The following is a 24,031-nucleotide window of genomic DNA, read 5'->3' as shown; positions in this document are numbered from 1 at the left end:
GGATGGAAAATGTGACGTGGAGGAAACTCATAGACGTGTTAACAGGGCTGTGGAGCTGCAGGATCCTACTGAGGAGCAGGGGAGATAACCTGCAAAAGCACGGCTCTTTCTTAGACATAGTCTGGGATTTTCTTAGACATGGAAGCCTCAGATTTGCTTTTCACCGCTGAGATGGTGCACAAAAAAAGCTCCTGAGACATTTTGCCTGTTTTATCTTTCACTGCAGAGGCACGAGGAGCTCAGTGAGCTCCCTGCTCACTCCCTGCTCAGGGTAATCTTTGATGAAAGATACTCAATGCTTTGAAGGAAACTGCAGCTACACATCTCAGGATCTAGAATAGGTAACGTCCAACAGGTGGAAAATTAAGGTCCTCTCTAATTTAGGAAAAGAAGAGGGAATTTAAATGAAAGAACAAGATAGGATTTAATCCTACCATAATGTAAGCAGAAGCTTTGGAGCAAACATTATTTTTTGTGTGTGGTTCCTTGGCTTATCTCATGAGGGCTGTAAGAAGGGCCCATGAAGCTGACAGTGTGTTAACCAGCTCCTTCTCCAGCACCAGCCAGGCAAGGCAGGGAAAGCTTCAATTTGTCCCTGGCTGCAGTGACAGTGCTCCAGCACTGCAATGACTGCCCGTGACTGAGGATACAGCAACAACAGAGAGCAAATAAAACGTTTCCTTTCTTCCCGTCTCTCCACCCCTGGTGCTGTTTGAAGGTGGGCTGGGGCAGAGCTGTCACTGACTCCCTGCAAGACACAAATCCAAGTGAGATCCTGCCTTGGATTCCCTGAGTGCGAGTGGGGGGAAAGGAGCACTGTCATATCTCTTGCTTTTAAAATTCACCCGTCTTTTTGCACTCTCTTTTAACTGCTATTTTAAATTAAGAACATTGCTAATTAAATGGCTGCGTGTTTCATCTGAAATGGTTCTCGTTTCTCCCTGCAGCTGCTGGCTTTCACTGGAGAATGGAGCAATCTGGGCTTTTGTGGCGCCGGCGATGTTTGTCATTCTGGTAGGTAAAACCACAGCAGCTGCTGTTTTCTTGTTGCATGTCCCTGTCAGCCACACAGCAGCACTGGCTGAAGGCCTGGGGTCAATCCTTGTGCCAGCCCACTGAAACAGCAGTCATGAATGTTCCAGAATTGCTTGGTTCCTCCTCCAGTTTTTTGTTTTGTTTTGTTTTGTTTGTTTGTTTGGTTTTTTTTTTTGTGAGGTTTTTTTGTGTGTGTTTTTTTTTTTTCATTGTACATGGTTGGGTAGTAATTTATGCATATTAATTCTCACACTGTTAATTTCACTATTGCAAGACAAAGATGGGACCTAAAATACCAGAGCAGCCCCGCTGGTGTCATTAATAATTGTGTAGGGCCAAGGAAACTTGGGAGTTTTAACAGTTCTCAGAAAGAACCCCAAAGAACAGAAAGAACCCCCAAAAGAACAGACTCTGTGGTTTGTGTTTCATATATACCAGTAAGAGCTGAAAGCCTGATTCCATCCCACTGGTGTTTGAAGCTTTTGTGAGTGTCCCCAGTGAAGATGAACATCCCCAGATTTCATCTCACAGAAAAAAAAACCCCACAAATCCTGCTCACAAACCAAAGGAGGGAAGGACAAATAAATAAATAAAACTAATGTTTACCATTGCATATCCCTGTAACTATTTGGCAAGCAGAAGATGGCTCCTTGGCTGACCTTTACCATCACAGGGGATTTTATGCTGTGGGTGAGTGGACATCCTAACATTTGCCTGGGAGACAGGGAAATCAGCATCTCTTCCAGGCAGCCCAGCCCAGCACCTTCCACCCACGATACAGCCCCGGAAAAACTAGGTTAGATAAAGGTATATTAAAAACCCAGTGCAAATGGTTGCCATATTGATGTGACAGAAATTGTCTCATGTTAGCATTTTAATCAAATTATTAATGGCAACACTTGAAAGTCCCTAAACAGTAAGGGCAGAATTTATTTTACCTCGGTGAAAGCATATACATGTAAATAAGAAATGTTTATCACTGGGTTAGAGCTGGCTAAACAGCTCTGGATTTTGTCCCAACAAACTTAATTCCTTGTTGACTTGTAACTTGAACCTTCTGAATGTGTGTTTATATTTGAAGATATAGAGATACTGATGATTGGAGGGCAATTAAAGTAGTCTAATATTGATATGTCTCCTGCTCACATTAGCACTTGCTTTTGGTCATTGTTCAGCATCAAGGGAGGAAATGAGATGCAGACAATAACATCAAACCTTTCCAAGCTGCTGTCCAAAGATGGTGTTAAACAAAACACACCAGGTAGTGAAATGCTTACTCACCTGAGCAAGCACAGCCTTCAACAATTTGCATGCATAGGTGCTTGCCAGTGAGAGTAAGAGTTTAGCTGTCTGGCTCTAACTTATGATATATAACATTTGTGCAGCTCTAATTATATTCTTGTAGGGATACAAATATTTTCAGAAAGAGTGAGCTCACAAGGTTTTGATTCACGTAGAGCAATTTGTTAAATAGTCTGAACCCAGCTCTGCCCAAAATAGCAGCAAGCTGGCTGACAAATTACCCTCTCTGGGCATTGAATATTCCAGCTGAAAAATGTGTTAGTGCCTATAGGGAAATCACAAGGCTAAACACTATTTTGTGTGTGTGTGTATGTGTGTGTGTGCCTGTGCTCTTTAAATAACAAATGAGCCACCAGTTGCATGAACTGGTGTTTAACTCTGAAAATACTCCTCAAAAAGCAGGTTTTGACTGGTTCCATCCACATTTCCTCTCTGCCAAGAAAAAGGATTACGCTGTGAGGGGGACTGCTCTTTTTAACTCCCACTCTCTCTAGACAAGGCAGACAAAGTTCACTTCTGTCCTGCCACATCCTCACAGGCAATACAGACATCATGGAGCCTTAAAACAGAGTGATGTGTGTGGAGTGTGACTGGGAAAAAGCACTCACACATGCTTTTCTGGGCAGTAATTCACAGAACCTCCCAGCCCTATATGGATTCCCATTCCCAACGGGCTCTTCCCTTGGGGTTGAGTCAAGGGATGAGACGAAGGAAATAGTTCCTTCTATGTGTAGGTCTTTTGGCTTCTACCTACATCTCAAAGATCACTCTCCCCCACCCTCCAAACCACAACACAGGGGCCTCTAGATCATCCTCTTAAGGCAGCTTCACAAAAAAATTCTTGCAATTAGTTTGCAAGCCAAACTAAGCTCAGCCAAAATTAGCCTGGGACATGTGGGGGAAAAAAAAAAACCAAACCACTTGACAAAGCACCTGAATTTTTGATACAAGACATTAGAACTTCTGGCAGAAGGCTTTTGCTTGTTATCAGCCATCTGCTGCCTTGGTGTGTTTCCATAGATATGGCAGAATTAAGGAAATTCTGTGGAAAGCATCTGTGTTCGTGGAGCAGTGGGTGAACCACAGGCTGAACAATCCACTGCAGGGGGAGATGCTGGGCTGTAGTGGCAAGTCCTTTCTATTGTTTTCCCTGTAAGTAGTAATTTTACCTGGTGGTTTTTTTTTAACAAGTCTTTCAGATAAACAGCATTTTTATGGGGCTAAATGGTTTTCATCAGCATATTGTTGTCAGTTCTGTGCTGTGGGGACATCAGCTTTATGACCAGAGTCTTCAGATGGGACCCTGTGGAACTTGGGTCCTGGGCTGAGATTGCCATCGCTGTCTTCAGTTGGTACTTGCCCACGAATACTCAATTTATAAAATAGTATTATCTTCCCTGTACCTGTTGATCATAAAAGATTTAGTGAGTTCCTCGTGGCATTTATTCCTACCAGTGCAAAATTAGGATAATTTCCTTGTGATGGACAGTTAGACTGTGAGTCTAACTCCCACTGATTGAAAAGTGACAATTTGTGTCCCTTATTAGGCATCACTCATCATGGGAAAAGGTGGCAGAGTTGAACCCATAGTGTTTAAAGGCCCTGAGACAGTAGGATTCCTCAGTTTCATGGAAATCAAGTACCTACTTAAATACTGTGGTGGATTAGACCTCGTCTGCTAAGCTTCTCATTTTTTTCTTATTAGTACTCAGCTATGAGCACTTTTACTCTTTTAAGATTAAATTCCTTCATTAAGTTAAAGTTCTTCCTACTTAGCCAACAGGAAAGCATGCAAGACTTTTTTGAACAAGGGCACAGATTCAATATTAAGGATTAATATTAGGAAAGTGTGGAAGTTGGGCTCCTTTATTTGTTTTCTTCTGTATTTCCTTTCCAACCTCAAAGCTTTGCTCTGATATTCAGCTCTAACTGGTGTGACACTACGTCCATTAACCCAAATTAATTTGCAAAATAACTCAGTTTAGTCTATTCCATCTGCAGCTGCTCTGGGATAGCTAAAAGTAGCATCAGGCTTTCCAAAAATCACTCTCCCAAATGTTAACATCCATCTAATTCAATCGAATGGCTGTGTTTGGAAGTGCTTATTGCCCAGTAATGGTTTCTGATGCGCCCCAGCAATGGGCTGCAGTGTTGATGTGTGTGACCAGTGATGTCATGGTAAAGATCAAATTCACTCACAGCATCAGAGAGTAAGTTAAACCTCAATTGGAAGAGTCACTTAAACTCCCTGTACTATTGCCCGAAACTGAAGTGGAACCTAAAATAGTTTGTGGTTTTAGAGGAAAGCTGGTCAATGGATTTAATTAAGGCAATATGTTGAGGTTGATTTTTTTTTTTTTTCTTAGTTCCCTTGTACTGCCAAGCCTTTTCTTGGCTAGGATGGGACACACCACATCAGAGGGTTTTACACATGGGATTTCTGCCCTGTATTTAAGAAGAAACAAAACTCTCATGTGACTTGGAGGAAATCTAGGTGAAATCCCTCCAAAGCGACCGGAGAGAGGCAAAGAATTTGTCTCACTGCATCTGGTCTGGCAAAAACTTTGACGAGAAAAGGTTTTGAAAGAGGTTCTTTTTGCTCCTTTAACTCCCTTCCTGGTCTGACAGTTTTTGGTCAGCTGAAGCCGCCACTAGAGCAAGCCAGAGCTCCCTGATGTCATCGGGCCCTTTCCGTGGGCTCCGGGTGGGCTTTGGATCAAACCTCCAGCGATGGGAACTGGCAGCTCCTGCTGACTCTGCAGAGAGCTGTGAGTGCCTGGGCTTGGACAAGATGCCTTGAAAGGAGTCTTGTGAATTAGTGAACAAGCACTAATGCTATTAGTTGTATTTTTTTTTAAAGTAGAGTGTGGCCAGTACCTGGAAGCAAAACATTTCTAAAGTTCCTGTCTAATTTTAAAGCAAAATAACCTTTGTCAGGCTATCTGGCCTTTCAAAAAAGCAAGAGGTAGGAACTATATACAGTGGCCTTATCTAAATATTTATTCTCCTAGTTTGAACATTCTGATACAGGTTAAAGAATAATGAGTGTTTCATCAACTAAACATTCTCCTATTCAAATCACTGGCAAAGCATTTATGTCAGATGCCAAAAAAAATCACTGGAAGAACAACTCAGAGGCTGTATTTTGGTTTCCCATTGTAAGGGCAGTGGAAATAACTCCATGCTTTACTTACTGAAGCATTAACAGAGGCAGGCATTTGTAGCTAATCTGTTTATTTAGGTTGGATGAGATTACTTTAATTTCTAAAAATACCGAAGCAAAAATTTTTTAGTGGTTCAGGAATTTTAAATACAGAACTTCATGACTTGAGTACCTTTTTCTACATCAGCAGTGAGATCACAATATTCCCTTCTCATCTTTTAGAGATATTACCAGTGCACCCTGGAATAGTATAGTCACACTGACTGCACCAAGGCCTTTTAAATCCACTTTACACCGTCCAAATTGCCTAGGAAATTAATTTTATATTTAATTTCTTTTATATTAAAAAATTAAAATTCAGCTATAAATACTGAACAACTGCTGTGTTAGAAAAGCACCTCATTTGTCCAGTTTGTCTTTTGCTGTTTTTTTTTTTTTTTTTTTGGAAGTCTTCTCTTTCTTTTTGTTCTGTAGTTCAAAATAGTTTTGTTCTTAACTTGATGCTTTGTAGCTGAGATATAAATTTGGGCAGGAAGGGGGAAATATGTCTCTCACCTTCACATTCTTGACTCTTCTTTTTTCTTTAAACCCAAGGTCTTTGCACAGCAAGACAATCCTTGCCACGTTTCCTTTAAGTGATTTCCTTCTTCCTTCACCTGTGACTCCAGCACAAACTTTCTTTTGTTGGACATTTTCAGTGCTAGTCTTTTCAAGATTTCCTACTTTTCTGTTGGGAATTCTTTTCATTTTATTGATGTTTCTGCTGGACCCGACATCAAAAAGAGCCGGGCCTTTGAAGAGCAGGGTTCAGGCTTTACATATTTTTCTCATTGCTGTTTTAAAATAGTCTTGTGCTTAAATTGCAAGCAGACTTTGGTAAGAAAAGGGACTTTTGCACCCTGGAGTCTGTGTACAGGCAAGCACAAAACCAAAGCAAGAACTACCCACTGTGGGGGGAAAGAAATCATTGACCAGGGGCAAACTATAACAGTCCAACACCAAAAAGCTCTTTTGCCAAATAAATACGAAGTTTCTGTTTTCTGCTGTATTTGTACAATCCCCTCCTAGGGCAGCCTGCACCTCTGACACAGTCAGAACTCGCTTTCCTTACCAAGTCTCGTTCCTTCATCTTCTCCAGGTCAATATTGGCATTCTCATCGCTGTCACGAGAGTCATCTCCAGAATCAGTGCAGACAACTATAAGGTCCATGGAGATGCTAATGCCTTCAAGTAAGTTTTTCTCACTCAAATTGTATTGTAACAATCTCATTCCAGCAATGTTAAAGCATGGACTTCTCCCAGAACATGAACATCACTCTTCTTCAGTAAAAAAACAAATCATGTTAAAGGTAGCTTATCATTCTCTTGAATGCAGCCAGTTAAACTATATTTTATTAAAGCTAAATGCTTCACAGGATGGAACCTGTGGCTCAGCAGGAGCTAAAGTGTTTTCTTGCTTATTACAGTCTCCAGCATTTGCTGATTCATGTTTTTCCCTTTTATTAAGGGAGACTTTCCTCTTCCTGCTCTATTCAAAGCTAAATCTCACACAGCATCGTTAATCTGTACTGGGGTATTGGAACTATTCTGCTCCTTCAGAGGATAGACCTTATTTCTAGCCCCAGTTCAGCATAATATTTAGGCATATGCTTATCTTTAAGACACTCTTGATACTGCAAAGCACACAGACTTATGCTGGATTTAAATGTGTGCTTAAATCCAAGCAGGTCTTTATATCACAGTGCCATGAGCCTCTGGGGATGGTGGCCTCTGAGAGTGAATCATCTTCAAAATAGTCTGGAGGGGAAATGTAAGGCAGGCACAAAGCTACTGCTGAATACACAAGGACAAATTCCCATATTTCTAAAATATATAAGATTACATATGGGTAGCTAAGAAGATAATTTAATATAAGCGAGGTTAAATTAAGATGCTGAATATTCCATTTTGTATCTCCTAAGGATGCTTTAGTCCAAATATAGAAAGGACACCGTATATAACTAAAGGAAAATAGAACTTACATGGAAGAAAAATGTGATGATGGTTTGTGTTTAATGTTTCTGAGACACAGGCTATTGCACGATGGGGATTTGGTGCCACTGTTCTGAAATGGTACCATAAAGAATAATTTTTATGCTTGGATTACTCATGTAATTTTGAAAGTGTCATTAAGTTTTAGATATTGGTGACAGTTACCTAATTGAAGTTAGTTTAGTTATTGTATACTTATCCAACAGGAAAAGAAAAACAGTAAATAATCTACACGAAAATCTATAAGACAATTACCTTGTGGTGAAATGAAAAAATTGGGAATCAAAATGACTGTTTCAGGTTTGGCTGAGTCCCTGTGACCTTCAGAAGTACAAAGGAAATATAGAACCCTAGGAAGCAAATAACTATATATTGTCAATGCCAATTTCTGTGCATTATTAGAGGTATGAAGACAAAGAAAGAACTTTGTAAGTAGAAGAGAAGCTTCTACACAGATTGCTCTATTTACTTAGATATTTTATTTGTATTACGAGCAATTGATTCAATACACACTCTACCCTGCAGACTAATATATATTAATTTTTTCAAAGAAAACTCTGTGTATGCACATAAGTAAATCCATGTACGAATGATTGGTCCAGGAATCAGATGTAATCCATTCAGTGAGGAGTGTTATGTCCTTAGTTCAAATATTGTCAGCTGTGGATTTGCAATGGTGTAGCTCTGCACTGAAAATGTGACTTCTCCAGGCACTCTGCCTAAGAGATTCTATTTGAGTCAAGTAATTTTTACATTACACTTCTAGGATTTGACCTGACAAAAGTGATGGCAATGGAGAAAAATGATAATCAATGGGATGATACATCTGGAAACGTTAAATCATTGAATTATTAAGGGGAAATATGCTCTGATAGAACATCTTTCCTCACAGAACTAAATTAAGTCAATAAGATATAATAAAGGGTAAACAGAACATACAGAATAGCTCTTCTTCTGCAGATATCATTACAGAAATGGGTCTTCAAAAGAAGTTTTAAATAAGGAGGGCATAAATATCTGTTCAAATCAGATCCTGGAGAGTATTTATACCCTGATTCAGCACAGCAGTGAGGCATGATGAATTAGAGTTTTGTGTACAGGGGATGTCATGGAGAAAGTAACTGCACTGTTGGAAAAAAAAAGATAATTGTAAAGCCTTTCAGGAGAGTTTCATCCTCTTGCCATCAGCATTCCTTATACAGGTGAAGAGGTTTATATGTCTAGTGTGAAATCATTATGCCTGTGTTATCATTTTCCAAAAAAAGAGAAGAGAACAAAACAAAAGAAGGTTCTGCTCTGACAGCTGCAAGGGGAAGGGCTTTTTGTAGTGAAAAAAACCCCCCGTGGCTCCAAGCACTAAAGGATGCTGGGTGTTGATTACAGGTTGTTAACGGGTGAGGGTGGATGAGCACAGCCAAAGGAACCGGTGACAGAACACTGAGAAATCAGACAAACACAATAAGCCCTGTAGTTTCTGTCAGGTCGCTGCCAGCAAGGACTGCCAAGGTGGTTTTTGAACCAACAAGTTCAACGGGCTCAGGGAGGAATCACTGCAGACTGCAGAACGCTTCGTGTAACGTGAGCCTCCAACAAAGGGCCCGCCAGGCACCCGTGTGAGCGCTGCAGTTCATTGAGATGAGCTCAGGGCAAAGCTGCAGCGTGTTAGGAGGGATTTATCAACCCCTTCTCGCGAACACTGAGCTCAATTCAAACGGCACGGCGTGACTTTGGTGAGGCAGGAAAGCACTTTGTCGCCGCGTCGCAGCTGTTGGCAGCGCTCGAGTGGGACACGAGGCAGAAGTGGTTCCTTCGGGGCTGTGTTTGTGGTCTCTGAGACAGAAAATGAGAACTTTAGTGAGAGGGGAAACCTGCTCAATCCAACTGAGGGAGAAAAAAGGGGGAATTTCTATGCTGTCTTTTCAGGCTGGAATGAAATTTAAGTGGAAAGCGCGCCGAGAAACGGGGAGTTGTTGTCTGCAACGGTTTGAATGACAGCAGTTAAAGGGCAGGGTTAGACATTTACAAGCGACAGTGAACTGGAAAGCCTGGCAAACTGGCTGAGGAATGCCCAAAGTGCTTGTGGCAGGAGCATCAGGAAGGTGCCAGTGCCACCTTGCCTTTCCTTGGTGACTCGGGCAAACACATCTGCCCATAAGCAGAGAAGCCTCAGAGCTGCAGGTGTTGCTGCCCTCAAACCTGAGCAGCTGTAGTCTGAAAGTCCCAGCCTAGAGGTTTTATGGAACTGGCTCCTCATCAGGCTCACCTCTTGCCAGGCTCTACTGCCAAAGGAAAGGTTTAATCACGCTGACAAAGACTGGTTTCCTTTGCTGCTGGCAGCCTGGGTGGGAGAGGACCTCACCTGGCTTCGTCTCCCCTAAACTCCAGAGCTCAGCAAAGCTGATACCACCTCCACTGGGACTCCTGATCTGTGGAGAAACGGTGGTTCAACTTGTCTGTTTAGTGTTCATCTCACTTGCCTTTAAAGTTCTGATTTCTCCCCAGTGGCTGAGGGAAGCCCATACTGACTGATTTGTACCCAGATACCATCTCTGCGGGTCTCAAGCCTGGTGTGATAACTCACACCTCCCAGGCCATCAGCCCATAACCGAGCAGAGATTACCTCAGGAAATCGTCAAAGATGCACTTTTGAGTCATCATGATATCAGTTAGAAAGGGTATTTATTGCTAGAGAAGTGCTGGGCCTGCAGCATATTTGGTTTCCTGGTAGATTAAGTTACTTGGCAACGCAAGTGGATATCACCAACAAGGCTTGTTTCTCTTGGCAACAGACAGCAATAAACTGATGTAATTATTTAGAGTAATTGTTCCTGATTTTCCATATGGCAACAGGTCCTCTCAAATGCTGACTCAAACGTGACTGCAGAGTATGCATCGGGGTGAGCCAGTGCTCCAATCTGAAGGCAGCATCTGTCAAACTTCACTTTTAAAAGCCAAAACAGAAAAGGAAATTGTGGACATAATTCCTTCTTCTTTTTTTTTTTTTTTTTTTTCTTCCTCCCCATTCACATTTCTCACAGAATGAAGTGCTTAAGAATTCTTTATTGGCTGGTTGACCTCTTCAAGTTCAGATGTTGCTTGTCACGGTGGAGACATCAAGAGCATCTTGCTGAACATTTTGTTTTAGTTTCAAACCTGCTCGTGTGGTCATTTGTTTGTTTAATGAAAATAATAATAGTGCCCTCAAAATAAAGTATAGGATAAATTGAAGGAGCAGCATAAAAGAGCAAGTTTTTATGATGCATAAAGTGCAAAATACCCAGTAATTTATGGCAAGATGAATATAATTAATCAGTATATGATTAGAGACATTAATTAATGCGTAATAGACTCCTGTGACAGTCCAAACAGTAAGTATTTGTGTGTTGTAGTAATTTCTGTATGTGTGTAAAAATAATCACTTTTTAGTGTCTGAATCTTTAATTCTGCAAGAGCGGTTTACTGGTAAGAGCTGAGCAAAGAATTATCAGCTCCTATTTATTACTTGAATTTACTTAAGAAGGTGCTTTTTGTTGTTTTTGAAGCATATCAAACACATATATAGAGCATGAACTTTTCACTTAGTTGTGATTGATTGTTCTTGAACCTTTTATTACAAGATTAGCTATTGACTTTCAGCAAAATAATTTCAAGCAGTAATTCAAATGTGTCCTTAGGAGAATGTTTTGCATCCAGGGAACAGATTTTCTGCCAAAAAGCTAATTTGAATGTTTCAGTTCATAGAATGCTGAATCTAATACCTTGAAACATTTAAATGCATACATACAGCATTTGTTTGAATTATCTGTTCTTTTTTTAGGGAAATAACTAATCATATGTTTGAGTTTAAGCATATGAGTAGCCTCTCTAAGCTTAATGCAATTAAAGCAGCTTAGTTTAATGGAATTGCTCATGTGCTCGAAAAGGCACATGATTACATTTCTGAGTTATGGGCCATTTGAACCCTTTTTCTTACTTATTTCTGCTGCATCCACAGACTTAACTCTAACAGTGCATTCATTATCTCTTATTAGGACCTAAATAGTTTTGTTTCTTGCTGCTCTACCCTTTCAAAGTCTCATTGCTGTGTTTGCTTGCAAAGGTACTTCTCTGTTACAGTGAGAAAAAAAAACACCTGATGTGACAATGTGTTAGAAATGTGCTCATTTGGTTCCCCTTGGGGAGAACCCTTCCCTGATTATGCCTATCACAGGTAATTATTTGACTAGCTGAGCTGCCTGGCTGCTGGATTACAAGGGGTAAAATATAACAAAATTGCCAAATATCTTAGTTTTGCGCTAAGGCTGATAATAATTATAACATAGGAAGAAACACAAAGCATGCCTCTGTTGCAGGGAGCAGTTTTAGTTCTACTCAGCCATACCCCTGTGATTTCCCAGCCAGTTCACTTCTGCGTGGTGTTGTCCAGGAGAGAGTTCCATTAACTTCTCTTGAATAAACTGCCAAGTCCAGCTCTTACTGAATACTTTCTCACTGCTTGCTCTGAAATGGTCCAATGAGTTGGAAAAATCTCTGTCTTTTTTGTCAAGTGTACTCTTCAGCACTTGGTGAACCAGAAGTGATAGCTATCATAATCATCCACGGAGAAAGCAATTACGGCAAAATTAGAAATATTTCTTGGCCTTTTACCCCTTTCTTTCATTCGTTTTACTTATTTTCTTCGTCCCTCAAAGCTCCACTCAGTAAAATAGTAGAACAGTTCTCCACTGGAAAAATACTTCTTCTTTTTAGTTAAATTAATGACTGAAAATTGGAACAAATGGCAGTAGCTGCAATGCACAGGAGCCAAACAGGACTTCTTCAAGAAAAACTCAGCAGGCAAGTCGTGTAAACTGCTGTTTTCATTCATCCTCCATTTTTTATCATAACCCCCTTTGCATGAAACTGAAAATGGAACATGTAGGTTTAATGCAAATCCATTCCTTATTTTTGTTATTTGGGAAAAAAAAAATCAGCTGTACAGAAAGTATTTCCCTTTGCCAGGTGCAAATCCAAGAGGGTTGTCCTCCACCAGCTCGTGGTGCTGCAGACAATCTGTACGGTTTAAGCGCGTAATTGGCCGTTCCAAAGCACTTTGCAAAGCCATCTATTACATTCCTGCAGCACACCCAGCGTGCTGTGGCAAATTGCTCATCCATTTAATCGCTGATCCCTTCCGTGCCATGACTCTGCAGCGGTGTTTTGCTTTGTTTATAAACACACCAGGCACCTTCTGCCTCGGCTGCCGGCGCTGGCAGTCAGTGCTGATAGCTTTGGTGCCCCAACATCAGCCAGTTTTCCCCAAGATATTGTGTATTTGTTGTGTTTTCCTCCTGAGATCCCACTCCTGTTTCATGTCATTTGGTGTCCAACAACTCCCCGTTCTAAGGATTATTCCCAGCTGTTCATTTTCTCAGAATGTACTTGTCAATCACGGCTCTTGCTTGAAGCTCATGAGAGCTCTCTTTCCAAAGGAGATACTCTAATCTCCCTTCATAACTAAATTCCACCCCTTTCTGATGCCATTAGAGAATTTTTCCTCTTTCTTTTTTTGTTGTATTTCCCCATCCTTCCACAAGGGATGAGGAGCAAGTTCCAATCTGCAAAACTCTTCGGAAAAGTCTACGGGGAATCAAAATCCGTAGCACTGGAAAACCCTTTCTGTGCCTTTCTGGGTGGCAGATGCTTGCAGGGCAACCCCGAGAGACACGAAGCACCTGCTTTGGTGTGCTCTGCTGAGAAAGAAAAGAACTTTTTCCATTTGCTGAAGGAGAGCCATCCATCAGACAGAGCAGTGTGACAAGCCAAATCTTCTTCCAGCAATTCCTTTTCTTGACAATTTCTCACTGTGTGTGAGGAATCGTGTTCACTGAACAGGGCTTCAAACAGCACGAGGGATGTACCTCATAGAAACTGTTGGAAGGGGGGCAGTTGACTGACAATAAAGGAAATAATTAAAATGAAAGTATTAAGCAGTGACAACTAGCGAGCTGAAGTGCTCCTGCCAATGATAATGTTTTCAATCTAATTAAATTTCTGGCTCATTGAATATGACAAATACAAATGCAGTTGGGGTATCTCCTTATTAGACTCAGAGTTTTAGACTGGAAATAACATGGGTTTCAATGTTGCCAATGAGGGCATTAATGAGGAAGTGCTAATTTTTTTGAGATCATAATGACAGTAATGGTAGTGGTTTCTTCGCTGCAGATGCTGAGAGTCTCAACACTGGAGAAAGGCTCCAGGCCATGTTGTGATTGTTCAGGAGCATTTCAGGCGCATTTTGGGAGGAGTATTAAAAGATTAAAAGTATGTAAAGCGTAGCTGTAGAGAGGAGGCTGCTCTGCAAAACCGGAGAAAGGGGGACAAATAGTAACAGGCTTTAACTAATGAGAAAAAATCAAATATCTTTGAGCTTCCTGTAGTGGGAGGGGAATTGCAAAGTAGTGGAGTTGATCACCTGGAGGGCTGCTGAGCTGCTGCCTTTGAAGAGCTCTCAGAAGTGGTTGTGCTGCTCTCTGTCAGGGCTAATTCTGGTGCCAGGAGCGACAACCGACCCCTTCTCATGGCTGAGCTGGACAAGATGACACTCTGAGCCTTTCCACAGTTTATTTTTACCTTGGTTGTTTCCTTCTGAGCCAAAATTGTCTTCTGTAGGAATAGTTTTCAGTCTGTCATTACTCCTTAAGCTGGATTTGCTGCTCCAGGGCCTGTTGATTTTGGCTCCAGAGGAACAAGCAGTTGATGCTCATGTGCCTATTTCTTTCTGTGTTAGCAAAACACACAGGTGCAAAATATATTTGGAAAACTTGATAGTTGAGAGGTGCTGGATTTGCTGAGTATAAAGGTATAATAATTTTTATTAGAGATGCTTAGGCATGTTTATTTTCACATCTGAATGTAAAGATAGAGTAACTTTTATTAAAACTTGGTTATTAAATCCCTGTGATGAAACTTTGCTGGGAAAGCAACGGAATCAGTGATGGGAGAGAAGGGTGTGAGAGAAGGGGCCATACCAAGCCACCCTTCAGGTACTTATCATCCTATCTAGATGGGAATGTCTAGAAGCCTCTGTTGTAATTATTGATCCGTGATTGAATCAATGTCTTGATTCCAACCTATCAGTCCCTGATAGATCCCAAGAGCAGTCTCAGCAGGTGTAATCTGCTCTCTGCAGGAACGTGAGGGTACACTGTGTTCAGATGGGGTCTTAAGACAAATCAGGACTTCTGCAGCATTTAATGAGGAAAAAAACTCTCTGCTGGCCCCATGCCTAAGGCTGGATCATTCCTGATGAGTCTTTTGCTGCATACAAGGTGCCAGCTAGAGAGGAGCTGGGTCAAGGGTGTTGTTAACTGTATGATATTGAGACACCTGAGAACAGTGCAGGTGTGGTGTCACCCCACTGTCCTCCTCCCTGCTGCCAGACTTGTCTAAGGAATAGCTTGCCTCTTCTACCTTAGAATTATAACAACAGAAAGTTTCATGTTTTGAAAATCTCTAGCTTTGAAGTTCACATTAATTTTTTTTTTTTTAATGTCCTAGTTATATTTCTTTTCCAGTCTTTTACTATCTGATTTGAAGCCTTGAAAATGCCAGGAGGAGGAGGAGGAGGATGGTGCTCTGAGTCACAGCTTTCTGCCTGGTACCAGAGTAACAATTAAATGCTGGTCCTTCATCACGAAATGGCACAACTCCCTCTGAACAGCAATAACTTCAAGGGCTTGCTAGAACTGCTCATTTACATCCTTGGTCCAATTTATAATCCTGGAACTCTGTGTCAGCTTTATGCAGAATAATAAGAACAAATATTATAGTTATGGTGCTGCAGAAAGCAAATGCTGATTTAAGCATGCACCTTTGTGCAGAGCCCTGGGCAACTTGTAAATCACTGCCCAGGCTGACACAGCTCTGAGCTAAATGTGATCTACATATTTTCCCAATAATGGTCTCTCAAAATAAAATGAAATAAATGAAAAATACAGGTGATTACAATAATTACCCCCAGTATTTCCTGTAGCTTCCCCAGTTGCCCTCCCAAGTTAGCTGCCTTTTAATAATGCCATTTAACAATGATATTAAAAACTGGGGAATATAGGAATAAAGCAGCTTTGGGTATCCTCATGTGAGTGGATGTGGTAATGATTCAGATCACTTGTTCAAAAAAGTGAGCAGCAATGGGACAGATATAAATTTGTGTGGAGCTGCATAAAGAAACATTTCAGGAGTTATTGTCTGAGCCCACAGTGCAGAAGGAGAGAATCAGCAAACCCTCAGCTCAGAGATGAAAATAAATAAATATTTTTCATTTTCACTGTGGTTATGGAACCCAACCCTACCCAGTGCAGCAGCATCTTAGTAAAGCAAAGGGCTTGAGATGGTTCCAAAAAGCCCAAAGAGACTCAGATAGAAGCACTGGTAAGTGAAACAGCACCAACTGTGGCATTAATTTCATAAACACTATAAAGCCATGAGTTGCCTGGCTTCTTTAATGCCAGTTCAGTGAGAAATCAGGTTCCTCACGTTGCATCATTGTGTTGAACTGGATGCTTTTGTGAAGTTTGAGTTGTCCTCCAGAGCAGCAGCCGCTGGCAGAGCCCAGACAGCGAGGCATTCTTTCCCCCCATATGCACATTTGAGACAGATGATGAAGCAAGGACGTGGCTGTTTCTTTGCCACTGCTGCAGTTAGAGCTCGTGTGAACCATTACACAGAAAATTGCTTTTCTTTCTCAGTTCATGTGCCTGACCTTGACAGCTTTGCTGTTCGCTGGGGCCGTTGCCGTGGAAACGGGAGAGTGATGGTTCTGTTGATATCGTTGCATAATTAAGGGTCACTGAGACTGTTCAGTTCTAGAGATCATTTTCAGAGTTCAGCTCCTCGAGGGGAGAACGTTACTCCACAGAAATTCTGTGCGTGATTTGATGTGATTGTTACTTTGTCATCTTATTTAAACCACGGGCCCCACTGGCTTCAAGCTAAAAGCCTCCAGTCTTTCCAAAGGACCACACTTTTGAAAATCCAACCCCAGCATGATGCTCCAGCACAAACATCATCAGCACAGAGCACAGAGTAGGGGCTACTTCATGTTTTTAGCACGTGATGTTCCTGGTTTGACATCCCAGAGTAAGGAAAAAAAAAAAAAAGGCTTTCCATCACTGACTGCAGCTTTGTAAGTCTTAAAAGCAGGTCTATAAACTGTGTTTTATTATAGTTATCATCAGTTTAATGAAGCTGGCTCTGTATTAACACCTTATCCTGTGCTTTGGACAACTCTTGAGATGTTCAGAGAAAAAAGGCCCCATCCACACCAGCCTTGTGGTCTGGAGAGCCAAAATTGCCACACTGTTCTTTATTTTTGCCATACTTTATTTTTGCACAGAGATTTTTGCAAGGTCTGTCTGCCTCAACTTTCTGGCTCTTTTGAGCAGGTCTATGCTTTTAACACACCCTTTCTTTTCCCCTGTGTGTCCTTTGTGAACAATCTGTGCCCTTTCAAATCAGTATTCCAGTCATGTGAATGCTTCCTTCAAACCTCCTGTTATGTATGGAAAAGTGAACACTATGAGGTCCTTTTCATAACTTCTGTCATTTGACAATCCCTCTTTATTAGCACTGGCTCTGTCATCTTAGTTTACTGCTGGGAAAATAGAGATTTTCACCACATGATACAATAACTATAAAGGAGATTGAGATGGCTGTAAATAGAGCAATAAGACTAATTTTCATTATATTCTTTCAAGATGACTTGCAGAGATTTAGCCAATTAGAAACAGTGAGAGCTGGGCTGATGCAGATTCCTGGCTCACACTGACAACATACCTAGGGACAGAAAGCTGTCACGAGATGTGGAAGAAATCCTGCACTGGGAGCTTGGAAAATGAATAAACAATGGAGACTGTAGTGGAAGAAGTAATTAGGTGTAAATGCTGGAGGCAAAAGGTAGGTGGCATCCAGCCTGCTCCACCTGGCACCCACAGGCAGGATCTGCCCCTTTCAGACACTTCCATTGCCTTGTCCTTGAAAGGAAGAGCTAACGAGTTTTCTGGGAATAAACTGTCACAACAGGTTCCTTCACCTGGGCTGAGCCCAGTGCAGATCTGGGCGCAGTGTCCCTGTTAGAAGAAGGGGGGAGGCTGCAGGATCAGACCTGTTTTCACACATGCAGAGTGTCCAGAGCACCACTGAGTGTGAATTTGCTTTAAATGGTTGTACTCAAAACGGTTGCGTCGCTGCTCAGCTGGGATTGTTCTCAGCACACCTGGAGTGACTGACTGAGTGCAGATATTTGTGCTGCATGCTCCTTTAGCAGTTGCTATGGAAAAGGGAAAACATGCTCTGTTCCACTGGGGCTCTTCCTGGGGTTCAAGTGATGCTTCAGGAGAAGCAGAGCATGAAAGGAAGCACAGAGACACGCACCGTTTTGATGATTGAAGCACAAATATGCAACAAGACTATTCATTAGCAGGTGGTCCCAGTCACCTTTTAAAAGTGGTGACTTCACTAAGAACAGAGAAGCTTTTGGGTGCCTTTTGGGAGTGAGTTTGTGTAGAGCTGGGTATGCTGCTCAGTGCAGGTGTCCTCATCCAAGCCAAATTATTGACACTCCTTGGCTGCATATGGGACGTTCTTCCACGGTGATAACAAGCTCTTTTTTTCTTTGATGACTCAATGGCAGTGTAAATTTAGCTCTTACCTTGGGCTTGGGGACGGAGAAGCAGAGAATGCTGTCTCAGCAGCAGTGCAGTGAGAGAATTAGTAACAAAAAAATGCTGGAGAAAGGAACTGTAGAAAAAAAAAAATCCCACAGCAAATTCAGTTCCTCTAGGGAAATCATAAACACTGAAAATTCAGCTTGCAAGAACATTATATTTTAATTCTTTATATTTTTTTAATAGCTTACATTAAAGACAAGGAGAAGAACATGCTTTGGTTCAGTACTTACTGCTCTTTTTTGGGAAGTATACTTTTTTTTTCTTTTGCAGTTTTAGAATCCAGAGGCAATGGAGGTGACATGGGGCTTGATCTTTGGGAGGCCTTAGCAAGGCACAGATCCCTAAATCCCTGGTTAGGTGCTTAAGTCCAAAGTCAGCACTGCCAGTCCCTGGAATTGCCTTCTCAGTATTAAAATTCTTAAAGCAGCTCCATTTCTGGTCATGGCCTTAATTTTTTTGGGCTTGATGGGGATTTCAAGTGAGACTTGAATTTCAGTCCCTGCTCTACTGAATATTTAATATAAATTCAGAAATATTAATAAAGCAAGGATTAGGTAGGACTCTCTTCTCTCAGGGAGTGCCTTGTGACTAATCTATGGAGTTCACCTTCTCTCTCTGAGCCAGAGAATATTTAATTATTTAATGGAAATGGAACGGATTCAATAGGCAAGAATGAGCACCAAGCAGGGAGTCAAAATACTTTTCTGGAAAAGGGAAACTTCACTCCCTTAGACAGAAGAGTGATTTGAGCCCAGACCTCTGATATTCTGGGCAAATGCTGCATCTACCAAAGGAGCAGTTTTAGGTTTTTGGGAAGGCTTGTGAGAGGTGACACTGCTTTGGCAACATCTGCCTTGTTGTGAGGGTCCGTGGTTGAGAGTGTAGAGAAAATGCCACCCCCCTTCCCACTCTTGTGATGAAAATCAATCTGATTTAGTTGCTTTTGCATCCTAAATTGCTTTTTTTGTAGCTACAACACTTTTGATTATCAAGGTCTTCCTGAGTTATAAATGGCACTCATGAGAACGCAACAATCTGAAGTGACTGTAAATTTATAGTTCTTATTCAGTTTCACAGCATTATTTTGAAAGTGCAAACAACATTTGGGAAAACGGGAAATGGCTTCTGCAATTACAAGTAGCTTTGTCTTCCTTTTTTTCCTTATGATTTTTTTTAAATCTACAGCTGAGCTTAGAAATCACCCAAGACTAGGCAAGGAAATGTGTATGTACTAATAAAAAGACATTCCTGTACTAATTAAAAGACGTCCCTTGTGCCATCAGCCTTGTTGTCCATACAGGCAAGACAGAGTGTAGGAGGAGAAGGAGGTACAGGTACATTTGCAGGAGTTCTTGAGCTACTGCTTGGTGTCAGGAGCAGAAGTAAAATCCATGCCTGTCCTTTCTAAGATGAGAGCTCTACCCACTAGATCAAAGTGTCTGGAAGAGTTCAGAGATTAATTTATTTTAGTGAAACACCCTCACACCTCCTCTGATATCACTTTGTGCAACGTGGGGAGTAAATTGGTTGCTAAGTTCAAAATGGGCCCGAGGGATTGGACTGAGAGCCCGTGCTTTGGCTGCTCTGCTGAGCAGTTCACACCACCCTCAGTGCATTACAAGACTCCATTTTTCTCTTGAGGAGTGCAAGGCAGCTCATTCCTCCAGATTCCGAATGGTACCAGTGGCTGTGGATTAGCCTCGTGTTTTTATTGCCATTTAGTTCCCTAAAAAATACCAGTTGTTACCAATATCCTTCCATCTCCCTGTTTGACATCAGTGACAACTCACCACCCAAACCTCTTGGTGTTGGTTTTGCTCCTTGGAGTAAAAAAAAAAGGAGCTCCAGGGAGCAAAGTGTGCTGGACTTGCATGAAAAAACGTTTCCAATCACAGCCAGAATTGCTGCATGTGGTTCCCAGCAGCTCTCCAACTGCCAGCTCAGAAGTTGGTGAGTGCTGCTCGTAACAAATGGGAAACCGAAGCTAAATTCAATTTTTCCAGGCATTAGTCTGAAATGTTATTTACAGGTCTGAGGATTTATTTGTTTTATATGAAGCACAAAGGATATGGCTGGAAGTGACTAGTGAGGAGTTCAGGAAACAAGAGAGAAACTTCAGTTAAAAGACTTATTTGTCAAGTTATCAATTTCAGTGAATTGTGATGAAGGATTTCTGACTTTTTTTTTTTTAGACAGCATTTCCTCCAATGATTGTATAATCTTGGCTTATGGGCCTGAATTTAGTTCTTACTTCAACAGGCATCACGAGTGAAAAGTGGATGTCAGAAGTCTTAAAAGGATTAGTGCTCCATATAGAACCAATAAAATTGATTTGTGAATTAGGGGTCCCCTTCACAGAAGTAATAAAGTTTTCTTTCTGCGAGCAGTGAAATTTCTTTCTTGTAAGCTGTCAGTGGAGTCGTCGTGCCTGGGTGTGAGATATCGACAGCGTGCCCAGGGCAACAGCAGAAAAGGGCAGAGATTAACTAAGGGGAAGGGAGAAATCACAATTGAGCAGAGCTGTTCCACACCAATTGCAAGTACAATAAAACTGGAAGGCCCAACTGCGCTCTCGGAAAAACGTCCCTGGTAACTTCAGTAACAGGGCAGTGATTTTACAGGATGCTGGTAATGAAAATGCCTCTCAGAGGTGCTCAGACCTGTGTGCTTCTTGCACACCGGGGGCTTCAGCACGGCCGCAATAATTACCCGGGTCGGGAAACTTCCCTTCCTCTGCTGATTGATTAGTGCACACCCCAGGATTTCAGCTGGAGTAAAATGCTGGCTAACAGCCCTGTCTCTGGCTGAGCAAGATATAGAGAGAACATCAAAATCCTGCACTGAAGGGAATGCTAAAACAAAAGCAACTGGGAAAAAAAAAAAAAGGCAGTTGAAGAAATTTGGAGGGGAAGTTCTCTGATGAGCAGGGTTTGCTTCTCAGGAATTAGAATTAAACTTCAAGAAGAGGAAAAGGAAAGAAAAACACTTTTCTTTTTTTTTTTTTTTTTCAACTGGAAATTAAAAGGGTGAATGCATGTTAAATGGCCAGCTGAGAAATTATGGGACAATGTGTCTTCAGGATATTTAAAAGGCTCCACCCTGGCCCTCTGAAAGTGGGATTCCACTGGGAGAGCTCATGGGAATGGGATTATGTATGGATTTACAAGGGTTCCTTCTAATTTTGAAGGCCAGAGCACGAGAAGGAGCACACAGGAGAAATTTAGAGGGTCCTTTATAAAGCACAGGCCATTCTATTCTCTCACACATTTGGGCACAAGGACAAAGAAAGACTTCAGCAAAGTTTTTGAAGTCCCACTGGGGCTGAACCTCAATATCTGCAAAGTAAGACCTGCCCCTGCCCCAGATTATTGCTTCTTCATGTCACCCATTTTATAGACAATCTAAAGCTCAAGTGATGCTAGTGACTTTTCTTTTTAGGTTGCACAGCTTAAGTCATGCATGGAGAAGCATTCCTTCTCCAAAAACAACATCTATTTGATTGTGCTCTATGTCTTAGTGTACTAGAACTAATCTCCTAAAATATTCATGTAGCAAAGATAAATGGGAATAGGAAAAAAAAATAAAGTATGTGCAGAGTGTCAGAATTAATGTACCTAGTGGAACATTAACTTTAGTATGTCTAAGATATTTTAACCTTGCTACCTTAATGGTGTTCTGACACAGCATTTTACAGTTAGTATTTTTCTTTTTTAAAGTTCAAAGATAAAAAGAAATAAGGGTGGGAAGGGGAGGGGTAAGGGGAAGAAAATAAAAGAGCCCCAGAAACAGTAAAGCTGAGTCCTTTGACTGGTGAGTAAAGCTCATAAATGCCTTGAATGAATAAAGTCATACTTAGCGTGAAATTCAGAGCATGTAAGCATAGAAAGTTATGAAATAATTAGGAAAAAAAACTAATGAGATTTAAGTGAATCATATGCAGAGCTGACCCTTAGACAGTCTTAAATGAATTTTCCCCTCACATGGCTGCTCCTCTAAATGAGTGTTCATGAAACATTAATACTTTTGCCTGGAAAATCCCATGTCTGTATTCCATTTTCATTTTTAGCTATGAATTTCTGCTGCACATGTGCTGAACTCTGGGCTTAACAGTGAGCAGTCTTTATTAATACATGATTTTTAAAAGTACAGGAGACATTTGTGATGTTAAAGGCCTCTGAAAATCCACTCTGTAAGAATGGTTTTGAAAATACTGAAATTGAGGGCCTGACTCTGTTCTGCCCCCAACTACAAATTACAGACGAAGCCTTTTATGCTCTGACTCGAAAAGAAATATTTGAAAACACTTTTGGCAACAAACCAGCTGGGAAAAATTGGGTTCCAAACCGAAAAATTTATAAAAACGGAGAGTGTGAGAAAAAAAGAGAGAAAAAGAAAAAAGGATGGTTTGCAATAAAGATAGTTTTACAAGTGTCAGTGTTGGGCATACAAATCCCTGCTAGATTAGGATAGGGAGGACATCTAAACCATCACGAAATCTGAATTTATCCTCCCCCCAGTCTGCCCCGAGTCCTGCACAGCTGCATTTTCCTGAAGGCACAGGGACTATGCAGGATTTTACAGTTCTTTCTGCACGCAGTTGGCAGCAGCTCAGAAGTGGCTGAGTGGTGTTTGGCGGCAGAGAGGTATTGGCAGTGTTTGTGCCAGGGCAGAAAATGGATGAAAATGTTGCCCACACCTTTGCTCCAGGGTCCTGATCTCTCTGGGAGGTTTTGGTTGGCCCTAATTCCTCCTGCAGGTGAAGGAAGTGAGCTCCTGGTGGAAAGTGGTTCTTTGGTGTTTAATGGAGGCAGCGATGAACACACACTCGGGAGACCTCACTGTGCTCTCACAATTCTAAACCCAACACCTTTGTTTTCTCTGTGCTTCCCTTTGTTTACTCTTTACATAAAATCTGGTCCACTGAACTCAGCTGCTGCAGAGAGCTTTCCATGATTGTTTAATTCTCTGATACGCTACAATTCAATTAATCTTCCACTCTAACAGACACTCTGTACTTAATAAACACCCTGTACATAACTCATTAAGGCAAAACCAAAAATCCCTCTTATATTCTCAGTGCTATTAACTTTTCAGCTGTCATACTACCTTTCATTGACATTCTGCCAAGTCCTCCAGACTAAGCAGAGTGAACCATATATCAGTAGGGATCTCCAAGAAACACAAGCTATTTAAATATTTGATGTGCTTTTCTCTGAATCAACTCTGAACAAGGCAGGGTGGTAGCAGAATAATGCTGAGGTGTTTAGAGGATTTGCATTTGGCAGAGTTACATGTTTATTCCCGTTTGGGGTGATTAAAAACCCCAAGCCAGTTTCAGTAAGGGAAATACCGTGTTTTCTTGACTCAACTGTATACTGAGCACACATATTTTGGAGGTACTACACAATGGGATTAGTTTTTCCAGTTTCTGCCCTCTGTTTTGGACTCTTATAATTGACAAAATGATACTTCACTGTAAACTGAAGATATGCCTGCAATGACCATGTCTCCATCTCTTCTGCACCCTCAGTTATTGACCCTCCATCTATATCCACCCCACGAGATACCAAGATTCAAAGACAGTTACACACATTGCCCTGTTTTGGGGGCTGAAATCTGTTTAGCTGTCTCACCACATTTGCTGTTCTCGTTCTCTCTTTCAGACTCACAGCTAAAGCCGTCGCCGTTCTCTTGCCAATCTTGGGAAGCTCCTGGATCTTTGGGATTTTGGCTGTCAATGCCCATGCATTAGTGTTCCAGTATATATTCGCTGTGTTCAATTCACTAC

At 41.4% G+C, this 24,031-nt stretch overlaps 1 protein-coding gene across 1 annotated transcript in view; it reads left to right on the top strand.

Moving 5' to 3' along the window:
• ADGRD1 (adhesion G protein-coupled receptor D1) overlaps positions 1-24,031 on the top strand; it is a 127,901-nt gene that overhangs the window by 100,320 nt on the left and 3,550 nt on the right. The window contains exons 20-21 of the mRNA XM_027891047.1: positions 948-1,014; positions 6,639-6,730. Coding sequence (XP_027746848.1) covers positions 948-1,014; positions 6,639-6,730 — 159 coding nt within the window. The remainder of the gene's footprint in view (positions 1-947; positions 1,015-6,638; positions 6,731-24,031) is intronic.

This window comes from Empidonax traillii, unplaced genomic scaffold, assembly GCF_003031625.1.
Source record: "Empidonax traillii isolate 1590-97213 ecotype Southwest subspecies unplaced genomic scaffold, ASM303162v1 scaffold308:size980311, whole genome shotgun sequence".
Taxonomy (NCBI): Eukaryota; Metazoa; Chordata; class Aves; order Passeriformes; family Tyrannidae; genus Empidonax; species Empidonax traillii.
This window is presented reverse-complemented; position numbering and strand designations above follow the sequence as displayed.